Source organism: Nannobrachium achirus, assembly GCF_963921795.1.
Source record: "Nannobrachium achirus genome assembly, chromosome: 3".
In the NCBI taxonomy this organism is placed as follows: Eukaryota; Metazoa; Chordata; class Actinopteri; order Myctophiformes; family Myctophidae; genus Nannobrachium; species Nannobrachium achirus.
Genome location: NC_137812.1, coordinates 27,332,053 through 27,352,472, shown reverse-complemented (window position 1 = coordinate 27,352,472; position 20,420 = coordinate 27,332,053). Strand labels below are relative to the sequence as shown.

General features: G+C 42.3%; 2 protein-coding genes across 2 annotated transcripts; both read left to right on the top strand.

Moving 5' to 3' along the window:
• The first annotated feature begins 771 nt into the window (after nt 1-771).
• Nucleotides 772-8,347, top strand: LOC308281761 (cellular tumor antigen p53-like). Its single transcript, XM_080722048.1, has 11 exons — nt 772-907; nt 2,418-2,641; nt 2,948-3,020; nt 4,185-4,448; nt 5,720-5,894; nt 6,194-6,306; nt 6,735-6,844; nt 6,960-7,090; nt 7,182-7,273; nt 7,513-7,586; nt 7,945-8,347. Exons 2-11 carry the CDS (start codon nt 2,484-2,486, stop codon nt 8,039-8,041), a joined length of 1,287 nt encoding a protein of 428 aa, XP_080578174.1. The 5' UTR covers nt 772-907; nt 2,418-2,483; the 3' UTR covers nt 8,042-8,347.
• A 1,043-nt stretch (nt 8,348-9,390) lies between these two features.
• Nucleotides 9,391-20,121, top strand: fam161a (FAM161 centrosomal protein A; the record flags this gene model as incomplete). The annotated part of the gene is made up of 7 exons (XM_080722478.1): nt 9,391-9,567; nt 11,444-11,718; nt 12,255-13,427; nt 13,730-13,897; nt 18,063-18,162; nt 19,009-19,166; nt 19,806-20,121. 7 exons carry the CDS (start codon nt 9,391-9,393, stop codon nt 20,119-20,121), a joined length of 2,367 nt encoding a protein of 788 aa, XP_080578604.1.
• Between the last annotated feature and the right edge of the window lie 299 nt (nt 20,122-20,420).

Sequence of the window (20,420 nt, the reverse complement as noted above, 5' to 3'; positions counted from 1 at the left end):
TCAACATATTAACACATTAGGCCTAATACATCAACAAAATGGTGGAGGGTGGGGCTTGAAAAGCCCTATGAAGAACATTCATTGGGGGCCCACAGTGAATCCTTGTCCCCAGGGCCCAGAATTTGGTGTGACAGTGACATTTATAACATTTTCGAAAATAACGAATGGCGCTGTACACAATAGAGCAGGGATCTTCAACAGGGGGTCCACGACCCCTAGGGGATTCGCAGGGATACATGATTCTGTCTCTTTTGAATAGCTTGTATACATGATTATTGTGCAATTGACAGATTGTTAGTGATAGATTGATAGTATTGACATCAGTTCTCAGTTAATAAATGGCAGTGGTATGGCCACTTGTACATGCAAGTTTAAAATAGAAGCATGAATATATTAATCTATTATTTTAAAATTGAATGCACAATAACAAGGTATATACATGAAACACACTTTTATACATAAATATACAATATGTTGTAGCCCCACCTCCACCCAAGGAGGTAGGGGGGTCCCTGCTCCATCTTCCCATCAGTTTGGGGGTCCCTGGCCTGAAAACGTTGAAGACCCCTGCAATAGAGTAAAGTAAAACACAAGTAAATGTACTTAGGTTAATAGTTACTTTTGTCCACCACTGATCACATGACATGTGGCTTTACATCACTCAAATCTTTCGCGCAGATGTTCTGATTGGAGGAGGCATCGCTCGTGACGTCACATACCCCTCCCCCCATTGAAGAGTTTCGCACGGAAAGTCGGAAACCCCCCCCCCCACAAACAACAACGTGCTCGTGCTGCTAAACACAATAATATTTGTGTTATTTGGGCTTTTCTTTCCCAAGCCGTCAGCTCGATCCAATGCGAATGCGATTCACTGCCGTCACTACGTTTACCTTTAGCAGGACACGAGGTAGGCTACACCAGCTTTGATTCATTTCCTTCTGGTTGCTTCTTCAAACTAAACACACATTTTTCGTCCGTTAAAAAGTGTGTTTCTGGCTTGGCTAACTGGGCTAAAGGGACGGGTAGAAGAAGAGCTAATGTAGCTAATTAGTTAGCGTCTTTGCGTGCTGCTAACTAAAACTAGTGTGTGCTTTTCAGCGTTGTGAGCTTGCGTTTATATTGACGTAAATATAGTGATTATTTAGGTCAAGGCGACTTCATTTGCAACCAGTGGTGGAAACTGGAACATTTCTTTTTTTAACTTAAGTTAAATTATCAATACTGCAATGTAGAAATACTGTAGTTACAAGTAAAAGTCTGAATTCAAAATGTACTTGAGTAAAAGTATGAAATGGTTGACATCAAAATGTACTAAAAGTAAAGTGACAAAATGTTAGAAAATAGCAGATCTACAAGTTCACAATGCGTCGCATTGTTAGCTTGTAAATTGGCTATTTTCAAATAGCCTAAGTATAAAATAGGACTAAAGTGGATTAATGTATGTTTCATTTATATCTGCAAAGTAAAGCTAAAGTTTTCATATACTTGTATAGTGTGTGCCAGCGGCTACGTCATTGTAGTCCTTAGCGGCCATTTCTTGGGTCAAAACACAGGTGTTTCAATTGTTTGATTGCATAGAACTAATGCTATAGTCTAATCAGAACACCTGTGTAAGGCTGTGTTTACCCAAGAAATGGCCGCTCTTAGAACTACATTTGGCACACTCTTATAATTACAATATTTGGTTCCGAGATGTAGTGGAGTAGAAGTAAAAGTTTTGGAAATTGGAAATATTCAAGTAAATTTGTTACAAATAGGCCTACCTCAAAATTGAAATTAAGTACAGTACTTACTTGTACTGTGCCTGAATTGTGCATTTCACTGTTTTCCTCAATGAGTGCACTGGCACTATCAATCACAGTGAAGTTCTGTTGGGAAGAATATTTCAGCAAATTCACCTAGATTCCCTTTAATAATACCAATTGGTATTGTGTTTTATATAATTAATTATAAATTAAATCGTTGATTACAATGATTAGTCACCTTACCACGAGGTACAGCTTGTAAAGATTTGTAGAATGAGCAAGTTTCAACACAGCAAAATGTGTGGGTAGCACTCCCAATTTCTTTTTGCCAAAATCCCCTGCGATATTGTTCTGTTGGCATTCACTCTCGTTTTGAGGTTCAAGTGCTGGCAGGTTTGTGCCTGGCACCTGAGCATGGGTCCTGCAACTTTGTTGAGTGTATTCTCAGAAGATACAAATGTCGGAATACAAAGTAATTATGTATGTTCTACATGCTGTATTATATTCTGCTCTTGCATTTCACCCTAAAATGTGTGTGAAGGTGGGTTGCTGTTTCTTCAGTTTGTGCACCGGTCATTTTGTTTCCCAGAGAGTGTTTGACTTTTCTCCCTTGCAAGATTCTCTGTGTCACATACACTAAACGTACCAGTGGTTCTGCTTCTTTACCCATAGAGACCCCACTTCAACCCTGCATCGCACCGGGCTGCTCTTTCTGTCGTCTCCTCGATCCACTGAGCGATGGAGGCAATGGAAGGACCTGGATTTGATCTTTCTTTCAGTCAAGAGTTCAACTTGAGCCAGGAGATTCGAGAGTTAAGCAGAGAGTTAAGCGTGAGACCAAGGGATCAAGAGTTCTACATGAGAACGGATCATTTTAATGCCATGTGTGAAACTTAGTAAGTGATTTTATTGGACCAAGAAAATATCCCTACTTTTTCATTTGAGAATAATACAAATTATAGGGAATTGTATTTGTTGTTATAATAATAATATATTTTATTTGCATAGCACCTTTCATATGATATATGCAGCTATCAAGCTTATTATTAACTATAGTTAATGCTAGAGATCTAACATTGAATAGAGCTTAGTTGGTTTACAGTTGGACTCCTAAGACAGATGGTTGTTGACAGGGAATAATATCAAGCTAGAAAGAATTGCATTGCAAGTGATAAATCAACATCTGCGTGTTTTTACTTTAGCCTGCTTCCAGTAGCCAGTACTGACGAGGAACCTCTTCCTAGCATTGAACACGAGTATGCCATGGACTGTCAGGTAAACTACAACTTATGTTGACAATCTATACTATAATTTTGCGAATGTCTGAGTGAGTGTCTGTCTGTCTGTCTGAGTGAGTGTCTGTCTGTCTGTCTGAAACAGCGTTTCTCCTCAGTGGCTGGAGCAATTGATCTGAAATCGCATCACCATTAGCATATGAACACACCTGACATAACTGTGAAGCCCGTTTGTCACTTTCACAAATCATATGCTGTATTTTCGCATTTTTATGGTGTATCTATATCTATTTAGCCTACAGTACCTTTTGTGACCACACATGTTAAGGGAGGGGCGCTGTTGTTCAGGCCATGCACAATCACACACAAACCCACACACACACACACACACACACACACACACACGGGGGGGGGGTTCTGGCCCTGTTACAGATGTTGTCCAAAAATCATGCAGATCGGTACACAGTATCTCTGTAGCTGTTAAATGGAACGGGTATTTCTTACATTGATGCTCCTACATATTAGCATGCAAGCACCAGTTAAAGTTACTTTCCATCCCTCATATACTGTGTGCACAGTGCACATCCCATAACCCACACACTGCACATCATTTCGGAGCTCATATCTTTGAACGGGTAAGGGCTAGTATATACAAAATGACGTCATTCATAACTTGGGATGGGCGGTCTCAGAACCTTCCTTGGATGCTCCTCTACCCCTAGATCCAACAATGGATTGGGACACATTGTTGGGTCACAGCCTATTTTTATTTGTCAAGCCCCCTCTATATATAGAAGATATTTTGATAGTTATTAATTTAAAATCGCATCATCGAAATTATTTTGCATTTCCATGATTTTGGAAATGTCCATAATTGTGGAAATAGCAGATCTGACAAGTTGTGAGCTTGTAGATCAGATATTTCCACAATTTCTTTTGCCATTTTTTAACAAAAGGATTAAATATGGCCTATTTTGGCATAGTACAGTATTTATTTTCATCGTCATTGTCAGTCATTTCTTTGTATATTTAAGTCATTCGTCTAAATGCAATTGCCCCCATGCAGATTTTGTTTACACAGCCTAAAAGACAGAAATGTTGTTTTCTAATGGTCATGTTTTCTGATGTTGAGAACGGACAGATTAATTTAAAGCATGCAGAGACCTTTAGTCTTCCTCACGAGTTACTCTGCCTTCCTTCACAGCTCGTGACAGACCCCACTCTGACTGACGGCTTCTACGGAAGTTTGTTCAACGAGTTGCCTTCCCAAGAGTTGCCTCCCCAAGAGTTGTCCAACGAGTTACCTCATCAAGAGTTGTCCAGCGAGTTACATCCCCAAGAGTTGTCCAGCGTGGACATCCTGAATCCCCCAGCCTCCACCGTGCCGACAACAACCGACTACCCTGGGCAATACGGATTCCAACTCCGGTTCCAGCAGTCAGGCACTGCCAAGTCGGTCACCTCCACTGTGAGTACCCTCAGTCAGTCACGCGAGGGCATTGTTGAAGACAGCTGCCACTCTCCGTCCTTTCTTTCCCGTCTCTCTCCACTCAAGATAAAAATAGAAATGTCCTGCAAATGTGAACTTAAAGAACTTACAAACAGATGGATAATAATTACTTACCAGTTACCACCTGAGCCCTGTGATCATTCTTGGTGTAGCTTTTTTCCAAACATTTATAATAACACTTGATTAGTACCAAGACATTTTAAAAGATTCTACAATCCAACACAGAACTGTTCTGAACACACCACTGCTAGTAAACCTTTAGCGAGACAAAGGTTCGCTGGAGATCCCAGTGTTGAAGCAGCACTCACTCTGCCATTCAGTAACTGCCATACTGTACTAAGACTCCGCTCTTTAGAGGAGTTTGCTTTACTTTCCATCACTCAGTTAAATTAAATATGTTTAAGAAATGTTTGATTAATTTATTAACTTTACCTTTGAAAAATATTTTTTTATATTTATGTCAAAGGAATTCCACTAGATAACCATAGGGTTTTGTAACGCATGGTAAAAAGATTTTAAATTAGTACGAAATTGGGGGGCAAAGTGTTTTTCTTGACAAATGTAAAATCAACTTACTGTGGATGACGCATTAATGTAAAATTTTCGTGCCCCATCTTGGCATTCAAGTGGAATCTTAACTCATTGTGACAATTCACTAAGGTTCAGATGTCTCGCTTTGTTTGAACAGCCAATAGCAGGGAGATTTCCATGGTGACTCAATGATCAATGTGCTGTAATTGGTCAGTTGAGTTACAAGTTAGAAGGCTGTGCTGTGGGTCTCCCGCCCCTTGCCACTCATTTCACTAGTCTGGCTTCACAGCCTGGTTGCAAAGACATGACGGGACATGTTCCTTTGCCTTTTTCCGCCAGCATAGACAGGGTTAAAAAATGGACGAAAGCAAGGTATGGAGCGATGTTTTTGATTTTAATGAATTTGGCGAAAATTTGTTAATTTGAGCATTTGAGTCATTCTCTACATAATATAGAAGTTGGTTATCATTGTGTTATTGAAATGAACAATTTGATAATCGGGATAAATGATTGAATACTTTATTTGTCAGAAGTTTAAACCGCACAAGGTGCAGTTAGACATTGAGGCTAAAAGGATAACACAGACTTCCATTGTAGTCCTAATCAAGTCTGTACAGTTTATATTAGTTCTTAGAAAATAGTTCGCACAACAATGATGGAACAGAAATACAGTAAATTATTTTTGTTTTGTGTTTTAGTTCTCTGCCCAGTTGAATAAGCTGTTCTGCCAGCTGGATAAGACGTGTCCAATAGAAGTGTTGGTGACACAGGAGCCACCTCAAGGTGCCATTCTCAGGGCCACTGCCATCTATAAGAAGACGGAGCATGTTGCAGATGTTGTCCGCCGCTGTCCACACCACCAGAGCACAGACGGTGAGAAAATAAACTGGTTGAGTGACAGTGAAATAACAGACATAAGTGTCATTAAGTGTGTTCACATTGTGTCCAGTTAGGGTACATTTTCTGACCAACTTTAGTTTTGCCTAGTAACCAAAATCCCATTCATGCTTGAGTTTGGCTTGTCCTACGGTATGTCAACGTCTGGCTCACGCCTAATACTCTGTAGTACAAAGAGTTGTTAGCTCGAAGATCAATTCCTGCCGGCAAGCGACACTGTTGTGTTTTGGAGTATAGATTTAATTCAGCTTCCAGCGTCTTCTTTATATGCCTAGATGTCGAGTATCGGAGCCACTTGATCCGGGTTGAGGGCAGTCAGAGGGCCAGCTACTTGGAGGACCCCTACACCAAGAGGCACAGTGTGACGGTCCCCTACGAGTCCCCCCAGGTATGATCTCCATGCTCCTACCCCTCTGGAGAGCCTCCTTCTGGACAAGTGAAGCATGGTTGAATCGTGCTCTTATTTAATGTCCCACGTTTTTGTAGTAGTATGTAGTAGTACTGGTCTATTACTTGAAAGTCTTCTTGGCCAAAAGACCTCTTTATGTAATATGAATCTCCAGACATGTATAGGATTTATCACTGATGTGCACATTATGTAAACAGTAGTGTATGCCCTGAAATGTTTGGTCAAGGTTGAAAGTAGAAAGTGATGATGAACAATTTTATTTCTGGGAGTATTTATTTCGAGAGGGAAATGCAATCTTTACTAAACACTGTTGGATTCCCTCGTGGTTTTCCATGGTTGGTTCATGCAGACTCGGATATAGCTGCAGGGTTAACTTTTTACTGACACCATTGTGGTCGTGGTTTCAGCTGGGCTCCGAGATCACCACTGTCCTCCTGAACTTCATGTGCAACAGTTCCTGCATGGGGGGGATGAACCGCCGACCCATCCTGACCATCCTCACCCTCGAGACAGCTGAGTAAGCCTGTCATTCTTATGCCATTTTACGCTTTGTTTTCACCTTTTACACCTCATCTGATTGAATTGTTGATGGCTATTGTGGTCGCTCATGGGCTGTCTTTATTCCATACTAGTTTTCAGGTTTTGGGGCGCATGTGTTTCGAGGTGCGCGTTTGCGCCTGTCCAGGCAGAGACCGCAAGACTGAGGAGGAAAACGCCAACAAGGCCGAGAAAGGCGTTACCAAGAAAGCGACCAAGAAAAGAAGTAAGTCTGAAGTCATTGCAATGTTTCTAGAACGACTTTCAGCTTGTGTATAAGGGTCTTCTTCTCCCTAACCTGATTCTCTCTCACTCAGAGAGTGTGCCTGTCCCCCACACATCGTCAAAGAGGATGACACCTGCCTCCAGTCAGTCCAGTGCTGATGAAGAGGAGATGTTTTCCTTACAAGTGAGTGATTTATATACAGTAGCTACATAATAGGGGTGGGTTTGACATTGACATCAAACCCCTCAGTGATCGCCGAGAGAGGGAGTGGGGTGTCGAAAAATAATCGCCATGACATCATTGTCGCTCAGATAAACTGTTTTTAGCTAGAGTTTCTATTGTGCTCTCTCTGAGCGCAGTGCTCTGAATTTCTGAACTGGAACGATCTGAACTTAAATCTCTCCCTGTGATCTCTCCCTCAGGTACGTGGACGCAAGCGGTACAAAATGTTCCAAGAACTCAATGAAGCATTGGATGCCAAAGACAGAGAGAAAGGGTAAGCTGGCCGTAATTCCCAAACACTGCCATTTTAAGTACATACACACCATCAACACCATTACTAAATGATTACTAACTATAACAAATCAGTATATTCCAAACATAATGAATGGATCTAAATATAAACGGCATGACATGTTGAAAGTTAAAAAATAAAGCATTGAATAGCCATTGACATATCTTGACAGTCCTTTTTAAAACTACAGGTATGCATTTCTATGATTAACTTTACATGGGGTGGAAGTTATTTCCCAGGAGTGTATTCCAACTGATCGGTGTGGCAAATGCAGTTATTGCAAAAGGTAAACTTTTCTTGTCATGTTTTATAAAACATTTAATTTGTCTTCCTTCTTCAGTAAATCCAAGAAGAAAGCATCTGTGAAACAAGAGGCACCGATGCCATCCAGAGGGAAGCGACTTGTTGTCATAAGTGAAATAAGTGACACGGATTAAACTCGCTTTAAACCTAATTTATGCACAACGGTGTCACTAGTTGAAAATCCTTTATTTTCAACGAGTGACAGTCGTATGTTGGACCATAAATTAGGCTTTATGCATCACTTCTTTTCTTTTTTCTTTTTTACTTGTAGTCTGTTAAGACATTGGAAGCCAGTATTTATCCTGCTGTTTTTCTTTTTACTATTTTACTTGCTGGCCCAGAGCTTTGATCTCTGCATACAATTTGAAGCTGATGCTAAGTTCTTAAAATCCTGTGTCCGTTAGGCAGGTAAAGTTCTTGTTCTACTTGGCCTTAGATCATGTTCAGTTGACTGAAAAATAAAAATAAAAAGTTTTTCTACGAAACAGGCACTGGGAGCTTCATCATTCATGATTGTCTTTTCCATATTTTATGTTATGTTTTCGGATTTTATGTTAAAACTCCGTTCTAACTTCACTGTTTGATATCTCATACTTTTTCATAACAATAATCATTACAGTGTCGTGTCATTGTGGAGGAAAATAAACTGAGGAGGAGCGACAAACCTTTGTAATTGCATGACAAATAATAGCATACAAGCTCACAATGTGTCACAATCATGTGTTGGGTGAGTGCTTGTAGATCTGATATTTAATAATATGATACAGTGCTTGGGGACATAACTGCTGCCTGGGTACTGCATTAATGACAGTTGCCCACTGCTCCTAATAGGCCTAGTTATAGTAGGATGGGTTAAATGCAAAGGTAAATTTCACTTAGCCATATGTGCAAATGTACTCTAATGGGACTAAAAATGCAAAAAGGTTATTAACTGAACAAATATTACATGCATTCAATATGAGCTAGATGTGTGGGCAGATATGATTTATGTATGATACTGTATTCCTACAATTTGTATTTGGTTGGTATATAACCCCGGCTGGCAAACACTAATGAGTTGCACCCTGGTTGCACCATGCACCTGCAGCTGGTGAAATGCACCAACTGAAATTAAATCTGGAGTCGTGGAGATTTATATTTTTAAAATAAATCTTGACGTCTCGGTCCAAAGCTAAGGCTTACGGAATAGGGCTTATAATAGTTAGATTTAGCTATTTTTATATTTATTTACTTTAATAGTCTTAAAACTGTTTGTAAAAGCAGTTTGGGCGGGGCAGATGGTCCTGTTCCAACAGTGTCACTTCCTTCCTGTCACAGTCGATCGTTTCCTTCACAACCACGCATCGCGTCGCTGCCGTTGCCAAGGACCTTCTGCTCTTTAACTGCTGTTGTTGAATCTTGAATCTAGATGTTCCTCAGCAAGCGACAAGAAGATAATAGCCAAGCAACAGTTTCGAAAACGAAATCAAGTCGCAGAGAAACTATGGCCAGCGCGCATCGGACAAATGTGTTGGTCACGTCGTGTTTAAAAACCCCGGTGGATCCGCACACCAAAGCGCCGGTGGCTTTATACGAGCGTGAGCGAGCCGTGCCATGTGGGCCATGTCCCGTCACACCAGGACACAGCATGAGGCACAACCTGGACTTCTTCCAGAGAGAGGTGAGCGACAAAATAGTACAGTCAATCCAGACAGTGAATGAGAAATCGCTCAGTGTGGTGTCAGGTGAGTGCGCAATGGTGTCGCTTGTCGACAAGAACTGATTTTCAAGCTGTCAACGTCGCTTGAATGATCGCCTGAAGATCATTTCTTTTCGGCAATCGACCCCGTTATGGCAGTGGCACTACGGAGTATAATTTAAATTAGGCTTTAGTTGACTGACAACTTTAATTTTTTTACTTTTTGAATGCTGCAACGCGCCTAATTCCCTACAAACATCAAGTAGGAACGTTCTCAACTTGTTTTACAGTGTTTAACTGTTATTGTCAGTTTCCAGGCCGACCTGCATGTGTTGGACTTGGAAGTGATTTGACCTGTATATTATGTTGTCTTCACTATTTCTGGCCTCCTACCTTGACTAGATTATTATACGTCACACAGTGGTATCATAATCCCAGATGCTTAATTTCCCTGTGGACAGCAATGCTGCTCTGATGCCATTCACTCCTGTTACAAATGGTTCTCGGCTGTTTAAAATGCCTGGACCCCTGAGGAAGACCTTAAGCTGTCTAGTCAACAACTAATGATAATTGGAGCAGAGATGGAGGCAGACATCTGATGTAGCATGTCTTTCTTTGCGACAGACACCCTGTGTGCTCCACCATATGGCTGAACTAACTGCAGTCGCAGGGGGGATAATAGGCTTAGACCCAGAGAGGAGTCATTTGTAATTACACAGTGTGCCAGGAAGGACTGATCTGCTTCTGCTGCAGGAGGATTTGGTGGTTAGGGAGACCATTCTGGTCTTTCTGGTGGCAGTTTGCTTCCTCATGATGACCCCTAGTAACCAGAGTTGACCCCTAGTAACTAGAGTTGTTACGATGCCAGTATCGGAGCAACTGCCGATACCGCCTAAAATGCTTGTATTCCAAGATCTGTGGCTCTCAAACTACTTAATTTCAAGGACCACCATAACTCTGAGAGTGTACACTTGTACACACAGAATGACAGACCCGTAAGTAAGGGTCCATTTGGAACCCACTGTGAGAACCGCTGTCCTTGATTTGTTTAAATTACACACTGGTATCGGATAGGTATTGATCGGTAAGGAAGAAATGGTATCGGTACATCTCTACTAGTAACAGACACAGAGTGAATCAGAATCACCACAAATGGAGCGCAACTGAACTCTGCATTTAAACCTCATTACGGAGGGAGTAGGGCAAGAATCCCCCTAACAGGGATCAAACAGGGATTAAGAGTCTCACAAAATGTAGCCTACTGCTATCAGTTATGGCAGTGGTTTTCAATCTTTTTTGGCTGCATTACCCCCTTACACTGATTTCCTAAGCCAAGTACCCACTTCCCCTGGGCCCTGACTACTAGCCTGGCGGGGCCCGACGTCATACTGCGTTCACTCACTCATTCCTTCCCCAGTATAACAGTTATACTGGGGAAGGAATGAGTGAGTGAACGCAGTATGACGTCGGGCCCCGCCAGGCTACCTGACTACAGGAAAATTGACATCAAAAACAGCATAATGGAAAAATAAACATTGCTTTCTATTCAATAAAAGTTACTATTAGTCAAGTAATTGATGTAATTTGTTTTAGAAATCATGAGCAGGTTCACACAAACTCGGTCAATGTTTTATCATTAACCATAACAGTAAAATACACATTCCCATTTTCCAGTTTTTCCTCAAGTACCTCCACGTATCCAGGGTACACGTACCCCCATTTGAGAAAGACTGAGTTATGGAACTCTGCATGAACATGATCTGTTGCTCTACAACCTCAAAATGCGTCGCATCACAATGCATGATTGTGAGCTTGTAGATCTTCTTAAATCAGGCTTAAAACTTCACCTTCTTTTCAGATGGAGTACGAGGACTCTGGCTCCGAGTTTGGCGATAGGGAATCTTCTGGAAGGAGGGACAGTAGCCCCCTCACGATCAAGGACTGCAGGGTAACTGGGGATCATCTGGACCTGCGTGAGATATTCTTCTCCAACGAGGAGTACTACAGCAAGCTGGAGGAGCTTAAGAAGGCCCATCTGAGGACCATGGCTGAACTGGAGGCCATGTACCGCAAGAATCTGCAGCTTACATCCACGGCTGCTCCCCTGGATGCAGCAGTGGAGACTGGGGCGAGGTGTTTTGATATTTCTCATGATAATATCACTGTATAACATGACATTATTAGCCTGGTAAAATTCAATTTCATATGATTCATATGAAATTGAATTCCGTGACCGGTAGGCTTTACTGACATTACTTCATTTGAAGGGACATACATTGTACATACATAATTCCTGTGGGGTTCATCACAATCCTGGCCTTTGTGACATTTATAAACAACATTATCTGCAATGCAAATGCATTATAAAAACTGGTATATACATTTTAAAAAATTGGATTCCATACAACATGGTACACATATTCATGTTATTCAAAATGTAATGTTTTGTTATGGTTATTGCAAAGGCCTGTCAAATGATTGCTAGTAACTTTAGATAGTATTATTATGAGTTACTTTTGGCAGGCATGCAGGATAGCACAGTTATTTGTTCCTTTGAATGTAGGCATTTTAAAAGTCTTATCAGCTTTACATTTGTGGTGATATTCTAATTCTCTATATTGTGAAAAAGGAATCATCATTGGGTAACAGCAGAATGTGTTTCTCACTAGACTACCCTGGGTTAAGGGCAGCCCAGCAGCATCACATGGACTGAGGAAGTTCCACTCAGCTATAGAGCTCCACAGAGGCTCTGGACTCTCCTCCTCATCCGATGAGGAGGAAGCCAACACTAAAGAAGTGGATAAAGACCTGCTGTTCGCTCCAAAAGATCACATCAAGAACATGTGGAAGGACTTTAAGTTGTCACAGCGAGATCGCCAACCATCTTCCACCTCACTCCAGAGCCTGCCATCAGACAGCATGAGGACCAAAGGGAGGGGCAAGAAGAAGCAGGGACATAAAGAGTTGAGACACAGGGTCACCGTCCCAGAACCCTTCCACATGACCATGCGCGAAGCAGAGAGGCACCGACGTGGCTTCAAGACCCGCTCGGAGATAGAACACGAGAATGCAGAGCTGCGCAAGCAATTGGAGGAGCTTACAGAGTGCCAGCGAAAGTTCCGTGCCAGCCCCTTGCCTGCGCATGTTCGCCTGCCACTTTACGAAGAGCTCCGGGAGCGGGACGAGAAGCGGCGCCATTCTGCGTGTGAGCGGCGCGCAACAGTCCAGAAGCCGTTCAGCTTCCTGGAACGGGAGCGCCTGAAGAGGGAGCAGAGAGAGGAGCAGCTCCGTCACCTCCAGCCCTCTGACCAGGAGACAGTGAAGCCCTTCAGGGCTAAACCTGTGCCCAAGGCTGTGTATGAGGCAGCGACTGGGGATCAGATGAAGGAGGAACAGCTGTATCGTGCCATCAAGATGCAAATGAGAGCTAAGGAGATGCTCAGCAGCTCATCTATGCCACCTAGCATGCTTGCACAACGACTCAGTGAACGGAAGACAGCCTCCCCGGCCGACGAAAACAGCTCCCACAGGCCAAAGATTAATACAGAGGTACCAGACTTTGACACCAGTTACAGGCGCTTCCAGAAGCAACTGGAAAGCCGGAAGGAGGTGAAACCTGTGACCGCGTGTGAACCCTTCCAATTAAGGACGTCACAGATCTCCTCACACCGCGAACGTATTCTGGCTGACATTGAAAAAGGTCTGACAAGCCCCCGGTTGGCGCGGTGGCCCGGGCCGGCCCGGACACCCAATTCTAGTCTCTGTTCTTCTCTCTCAGGAAGCCTGGAGCTCCTCCCAGGAAAAGTCACAGACGCCGCCAAAAAGCGCCAAGAGGCTGTGAGGTACCATTATAGGATACCGATGGGTCACAGCACCCTAGATAGATGAGCTAGTCAGAGCCTCAGAACCCACGTGGTCCATTTAGACACATTGACTGTCAAAGTTGTTTATTTAATTTAATTCTACAATGGATACTGTAAATCTCTCTGGAACTCATTTCCCGTTTAGCACTTGACCCAAACCTCCTCCTACAACAGCCTCCTACCCTGTTTATACCCCATAGTTGATCAAGTCCTCAAGTCTCCTCAAAGTCCCTTGTCCACACGTCTTCCACCATCAGTGACTTGATTGTCTCCTTGAGTAGAAAGGTGCTTGAGCAGAGGAAGAAGGCAGAGGAAGATGAGGAGAAATGGCGAGAGAAACGGAAGCAAAAGGAGAGGAACCTGCAGAAGGTAGTGCTGAAGCGTGCGCAGGCCAACGATCCCCACCTGGCGCTATCGCAGACCAACCAGACCAAACTCAAAGAGTTCAGGTAATCCAAAACACAAGACAGACCATTACTTAGGCCGGGGGCCAATTCTGAAATTGGCACAAATTGGTACCACCCAAGGTGACCGTAAGTTTTTTACATTTTCGTCTTCGTACATGTCTCTAGTTTACATTTTGGTATGATAACTCTTCCAATCGCCCAGCTTATTGACAGTTATCACTCCCTAAACAAACCAATATCCATATGAAACAGTGATGAGTATATAGTGTGGTACGATGTGTACTTCCGTAGGATTTTTGTGCTAAAATAGATTTTATAGATCCTGGTTCTATAGAGTCCAAACTATGAGAAAATGATGGATGTCAACTTTTCCGGACCCCCGCCCCCTTTCTGGGGGTCATCTAGTTTGGGGCCTCCCAGAACAGTACGCCAGCCAGTTAATGTCCAATTTTCTTAATATTAGGGTTGTTTTGTAGGTTTTAAAACATTCTGTGTTCATTTATTACAATTTTGAAGCAGCCAGAATAACCTTTCTGACATTTGGTTTGGGTCTTTCCTCACCTGGGACCCCCCAGATGGACCCCTGTGCCTATCTCAGTACTCGCTCTGCTCCTGCTCCAGAACAATGTCATATTAGATCATAATTGAATAAATGTTTTTGTTGCTGGACTCTGAAAACAAAAATGAGTAGTAGCAAATACCAGGGGTCTTCCACAGGGGCTTCGGGACCCCTAGGGGGTCCTCAGAGTTACTACATAGTGTACTTCTAATTATTTTTTTGCGTAACTTTATTTTTTTTACTGCTTTGGCTTTTATAGGGACCAAACTGTCAGAAAATGATGGGTGTCAGATTTTCCCAACCCCTGCCCCTTTTCTGGGTGGTCATCTATTTTAGGACATTGCAGAACAGTATGCCAGCCAGTTAATGTCCAATTTTCATAATATTAGAGTTGTTTTGAAGGTTTTAAAACATTCTAAGTTCATCTATTGCACTTTTGAAGCAGCCAGAATAACCTTTCTGACTTTTGGTGGGGGTCCGGAATGACTCCTGAGCCTATCTCAGTACTCATTACAGTCCTTGCTCTGCTCCTGCTCCAGAACAGTGTCAAATTAGATCATAATTGAAGCATAAAAGCTTTTGTAGCTGGGCTCTGACAACAAAAATGAGTAGCTAATACCAGGGGTCTTCCACAGGGGGTCTGGGACCCCCAGGTGTCCTCAGAGTTACTACAGGGGGCCAGCCAAATCTCTGGTCACCCCAACCTCCCAGTCAGCCAAGACATCTGACTGGAAAATACCCTCCACTCTCTGAATTCCATCCATTTTCTTCAATTGGTGGAAGCTCAGGGCAATTTGTCAAGTATCATTTATACTGCATTGTGATGTAGCTGGCATGGATGATATGTGGTAGCAGTGCAGCTCCAAGTTCTTTGACTGAAATCCCATCCCATTACCCTGCATTATCACAGATGCAGGGTTGTTGGACCAAAGTGCTCCAATTACTCCAATGTTGATGGAAATAAGTAAGCCTTGCCCAGCCCTGAGGCTCATAGGGCAGGAGTCTATGTCCTGTTTCAGTGAGGCAGCTTGATGGACAAGTACCCCTGGACAGTGGACATGATAATAGTTTGTCACAGGGACATACCCCAATCCAGCCTTTCATGCTGAGGTCATACATTCAAGATGTATGACAAGGTGTGTGTGTGTGTGTGTGTGTGTGTGTGTGTGTGTGTGTGTGTGTGTGTGTGTGTGTGTGTGTGTGTGTGTGTGTGTGTGTGTGTGTGTGTGTGTGTGTGTGTGTGTGTGTGTGTGTGTGTGTGTGTGTGTGTGTGTGTGTGTGTGGGGACATGTTGCGTGCCCGCTCTGACATCACACTCTGGCTTCACTGTGATGGCACACTAACAGAATCCCTTGAGTTCCTTGATGTCTTCAATATTAAGCCCATATCTAACAGGACTTCATATGGGAATGCCCATATATGGAGGCCACATTGGCCACATACCACACTAACAGAATCCATATATGGCCAAGACTTCATATGGGAATGCCCATATATGGAGGCCACATTGGCCACATACCACACTAACAGAATCCATATATGGCCAAGACAGCTGGCCAAGACAGCCCATATCTGTGTGGCTGGTTCTACAGACAGGGATCTCCATGAAGGGTATGATGTCAGTACATGGATCTGTACATCTGTACACCGATATACATCACTGGTCAGATGGCAAAGAATTGGCGCTGAGGCATCTAGTAAATAATACTGAGAATACTAATAAACCATCAGGTACACTACATAAACCCAGGATGCATAAAACTAACAGTTTCTAATATTAATCAAAAATAGTTAGCAAATTGCAGAACTGGTTGCAAGAATAGGGCCAAAACTGGAATAGTCATTTGGCTGGCCCCCTGTAGTAACTCTGAGGACACCTGGGGGTCCCAGACCTCCTGTGGAAGACCCCTGGTATTAGCTACTCATTTTTGTTGTCAGAGCCCAGCTACAAAAGCTTTTATGCTTCAATTATGATCTAATTTGACACTGTTCTGGAGCAGGAGCAGAGCAAGGACTGTAATGAGTTCTGAGATAGGCTCAGGAGTCATTCCGGGAGTCCCAGGTGAGGAAAGACCCCCATCAAAAGTCAGAAAGGTTATTCTGGCTGCTTCAAAAGTGCAATAGATGAACTTAGAATGTTTTAAAACCTTCAAAACAACTCTAATATTAAGAAAATTGGACATTAACTGGCTGGCATACTGTTCTGCAATGTCCTAAAATAGATGACCACCCAGAAAAGGGGCAGGGGTTGGGAAAATCTGACACCCATCATTTTCTGACAGTTTGGTCCCTATAAAAGCCATAGCAGTAAAAAAATAAAGTTACACAAAAAAATCATTAGAAGTACACTATGTAGTAACTCTGAGGACCCCCTAGGGGTCCCGAAGCCCCTGTGGAAGACCCCTGGTATTTGCTACTACTCATTTTTGTTTTCAGAGTCCAGCAACAAAAACATTTATTCAATTATGATCTAATATGACATTGTTCTGGAGCAGGAGCAGAGCGAGTACTGAGATAGGCACAGGGGTCCATCTGGGGGGTCCCAGGTGAGGAAAGACCCAAACCAAATGTCAGAAAGGTTATTCTGGCTGCTTCAAAATTGTAATAAATGAACTCAGAATGTTTTAAAACCTACAAAACAACCCTAATATTAAGAAAATTGGACATTAACTGGCTGGCGTACTGTTCTGGGAGGCCCCAAACTAGATGACCCCCAGAAAGGGGGCGGGGGTCCGGAAAAGTTGACATCCATCATTTTCTCATAGTTTGGACTCTATAGAACCAGGATCTATAAAATCTATTTTAGCACAAAAATCCTACGGAAGTACACATCGTACCACACTATATACTCATCACTGTTTCATATGGATATTGGTTTGTTTAGGGAGTGATAACTGTCAATAAGCTGGGCGATTGGAAGAGTTATCATACCAAAATGTAAACTAGAGACATGTACGAAGACGAAAATGTAAAAAACTTACGGTCACCTTGGGTGGTACCAATTTGTGCCAATTTCAGAATTGGCCCCCGGCCTATACTGTTCAACCCTGCAAATGTATTGTTACCGCACAGTAACTACTACTTTAGATTTCAGATGTAATTGTATCAAGATATATTTGGGATGTTTTTTATTTATTTAAAAATACATCAATTACTTTTCATACATTAGCTTTTTACTAATCAAAATTTCTGTTCTACTTGTTTTAGCACCAGAGAAACAGGGACAAGATCTTTATTAGTTTGTTCTGTTTTATGAACTGTGAGATCTAAGACCTGGTGTCATACATACTATTTTAACCATGTTGCCCTTTTAACTGCCTGTATATGAAGATATACAGCATAAAATGTAGTTGAAACTAAGAATGCCAGAATTACTAGCTTCATTTTACAAGTATTTTGAATGTTAATCAAATTACTGGTACTTCTGAGGACTACTGGCAGGCACGCACGCACGCACGCACGCACGCACACGCACACACACACACACACACACACACACACACACACACACACACACACACACACACACACACACACACACACCCACCCTCTTTTGGTTGTTATAGCTGTGTAATGTTCCTTGTAGGGTTTTGAAGGAAGACTGTTGTCGTTTGATTGATGATAGTATGTACTGTATATATTATACAGGAAACAAGACCTTCTGCGCCAGAGGGAGTACCAGCAGGAGATCAAAGAGATCCAGGAGAGGGTAAAGGGGAGACCTCTGCTATTGGAGCAGGTTGCACAGGTGAGGCCCTGGACCTTTGTGGGTTTCAGTTAAAATATGATTAGTTTGGTGGTCACGGCCTGAAAAGGTTGAGAACCACTGTGTTAGACCTTCATCAGGTTCTCTATTTTTGAAGCGGTGAAAACCGCTTCCTATGAGTGGCTTTGTGTGTCCCACGCCCATATATGGTCATTTCAGTTCAGAATGAACAGGTTTTTTCAAAAACAAAATGTGTGTTTAATTTCCATATATGGTGATCTCAGTCCAGAATGAACAGGGTTTTTCAAAAACACAATGTATGTCACCTCATGTCCATATATGGTCACTCCAGGCCAGAATGAACAGGTTTTTTCTGTCCAGTACGTCCAGAATATCAGTCCAGAATGAATAGGCTTTTTCAAAAAGCAAAATGTGTGTCCCATGTCCATATATGGCCATTTCAGTTTAGAATGAATAGGCTTTATCTGTCCTGTACGTCCAGAATATGTGTGTAGTGTCCCTCCCGGTCAGATTCATAACTCTAGAACACATAGAATAAAAGTTCACCGCTTCACCTCGAACCGAGGTTTGATTTTTATTCATATGAGAGTCACCTTAAAAGAGTGATGTTAGATTTTTGTGTGACCTGATTGGTCTACTGTAGGTTAGACATCCTATAAAGATGGTCTCTCTCTTTGGTTCCCAAAATATAGCCATATGATGGTCTAACACACTGAAATGTTGTTATTCCCAGTAAAACTTTGCCACCTGTTGCCTTTGTAGGTGTGCAAAACTTGCTTTTTATAGGCTACCTTTAAAGCTTTGGAGATGCTGTAGGTTTGAACATAGCATTATGACAAGTGTCTGTGTCTGTGTGTTCTGATACAGAGGAATGCCAAACTAGCGGCTGAGAAGCGATACACAGATGCCCTGCGTAGCTGTGGCCTGAGTGAGGACTTTATCAGCAGCAAGGTGCCCAAGTCCCTGCGTCCAGGCAGCCATTCACCTGCCCGCAAGAGCTCCCTCTCCACTGAATCTAAACAAAGGTACCTTTTTTGCTAACACACTGGTAAAATACCATCCCATCAAAATCCCTATCTCTACTCTCCCATAATAGAAAATGTTGTAGAACACATGAATGTTTAATATATTGTCTTTTTTTTTTTTTTTTTTTTTTTTTGTAAGCACTGTACCCATTGTCAGAGTACACTTTGTATCAGTTGTAAGAGTACAACGGGTACATGGGGTACTCTTGAGTCTGACTACAAGTACAACGGTAAACGGCGCGGCATACAGAACATTCCTGCCCTGCATTGTTCCTGACTTGAACAACCCGAATAGGCTGCAAACCCTTTCTAAAGTATCACTGTGGTAACGAGTACTACACTGGGTTCTTATAAAACGGTACAGTGAGTACTCTGAAAACAGGTATAATGGGCTGCGGCAGGCATTCTCAACTCCCAACCCGAGTAGTCCAGTGCACTGGTCTAGTTCTATAATTTGTATATGATAATCATACGTATCTTTGACTCTGCTTTGAAAGGCGCTAAAGGAATAAGCTTCATTCCTTTCAGATGACAACAATCTACCATCCAGCTGCAGATTGCTTGCAAATTGTTTATTTTGTAAGTGCTCCTAATTAGATAGCTGAATGCTCTAATGACTTACTTCTTTTGATATTTTAGTGACAAGGAGGAGCCAGATATGGGCTATATTCCTGTTCAATTCAGAAAAGTCTACTTGGATGACGAAGACTCCGAAACAGGTTCAGAGGAGAGGGACAAATTTGAATCCAGCAAGAATGAAGAAGATGACCCAAGCAGCGCTGATGGAGAGGAGGCTGGCCACGGAGATGACCACAACTACTCAGACGACAATGACCACTACTCGGATGATCACGAGAATGACTCGGACGACAGTGACGACAAACATCACAAAAGCAGCAGAAGTAACCAGCCCAGTCGTAATAGTCAGGGCTCAGACAGAGAAAGCACTGTATAACTGAACAAAGGAAGTGATGAGGAAAACTGAAAGGGATCATTTTCTATTAATATAAGGTGTCAGGAAAGAATCAAGGTTTACATGCCATGGAGGGAGAGACTTTTTAGAGGCCCCAGGTGTAAAAATGTACCTTTTTATATAGCATTATTTTGTAAACATGTAATATGTAAGTTAAAACGTTGTGTTTAGTGTGTATTGGTATTATAGAATAAATTTGTTTCTATACTGTCATCCCATTAAATAATATACACATTTCTTGTGACATTGACTATAAAAAGTGTTCAGTTCAATTAATGTTG

Bases quoted from the DNA above. Each gene is read 5' to 3' on its own strand.
- LOC308281761 (XM_080722048.1), top strand. From the start codon at position 2,484: ATGGAGGCAATGGAAGGACCTGGATTTGATCTTTCTTTCAGTCAAGAG. The intron at 2,642-2,947 runs GTAAGTGATTTT...TTTTTACTTTAG, and splicing joins AATGCCATGTGTGAAACTTA to CCTGCTTCCAGTAGCCAGTA. The intron at 5,895-6,193 runs GTGAGAAAATAA...TTATATGCCTAG, and splicing joins ACACCACCAGAGCACAGACG to ATGTCGAGTATCGGAGCCAC.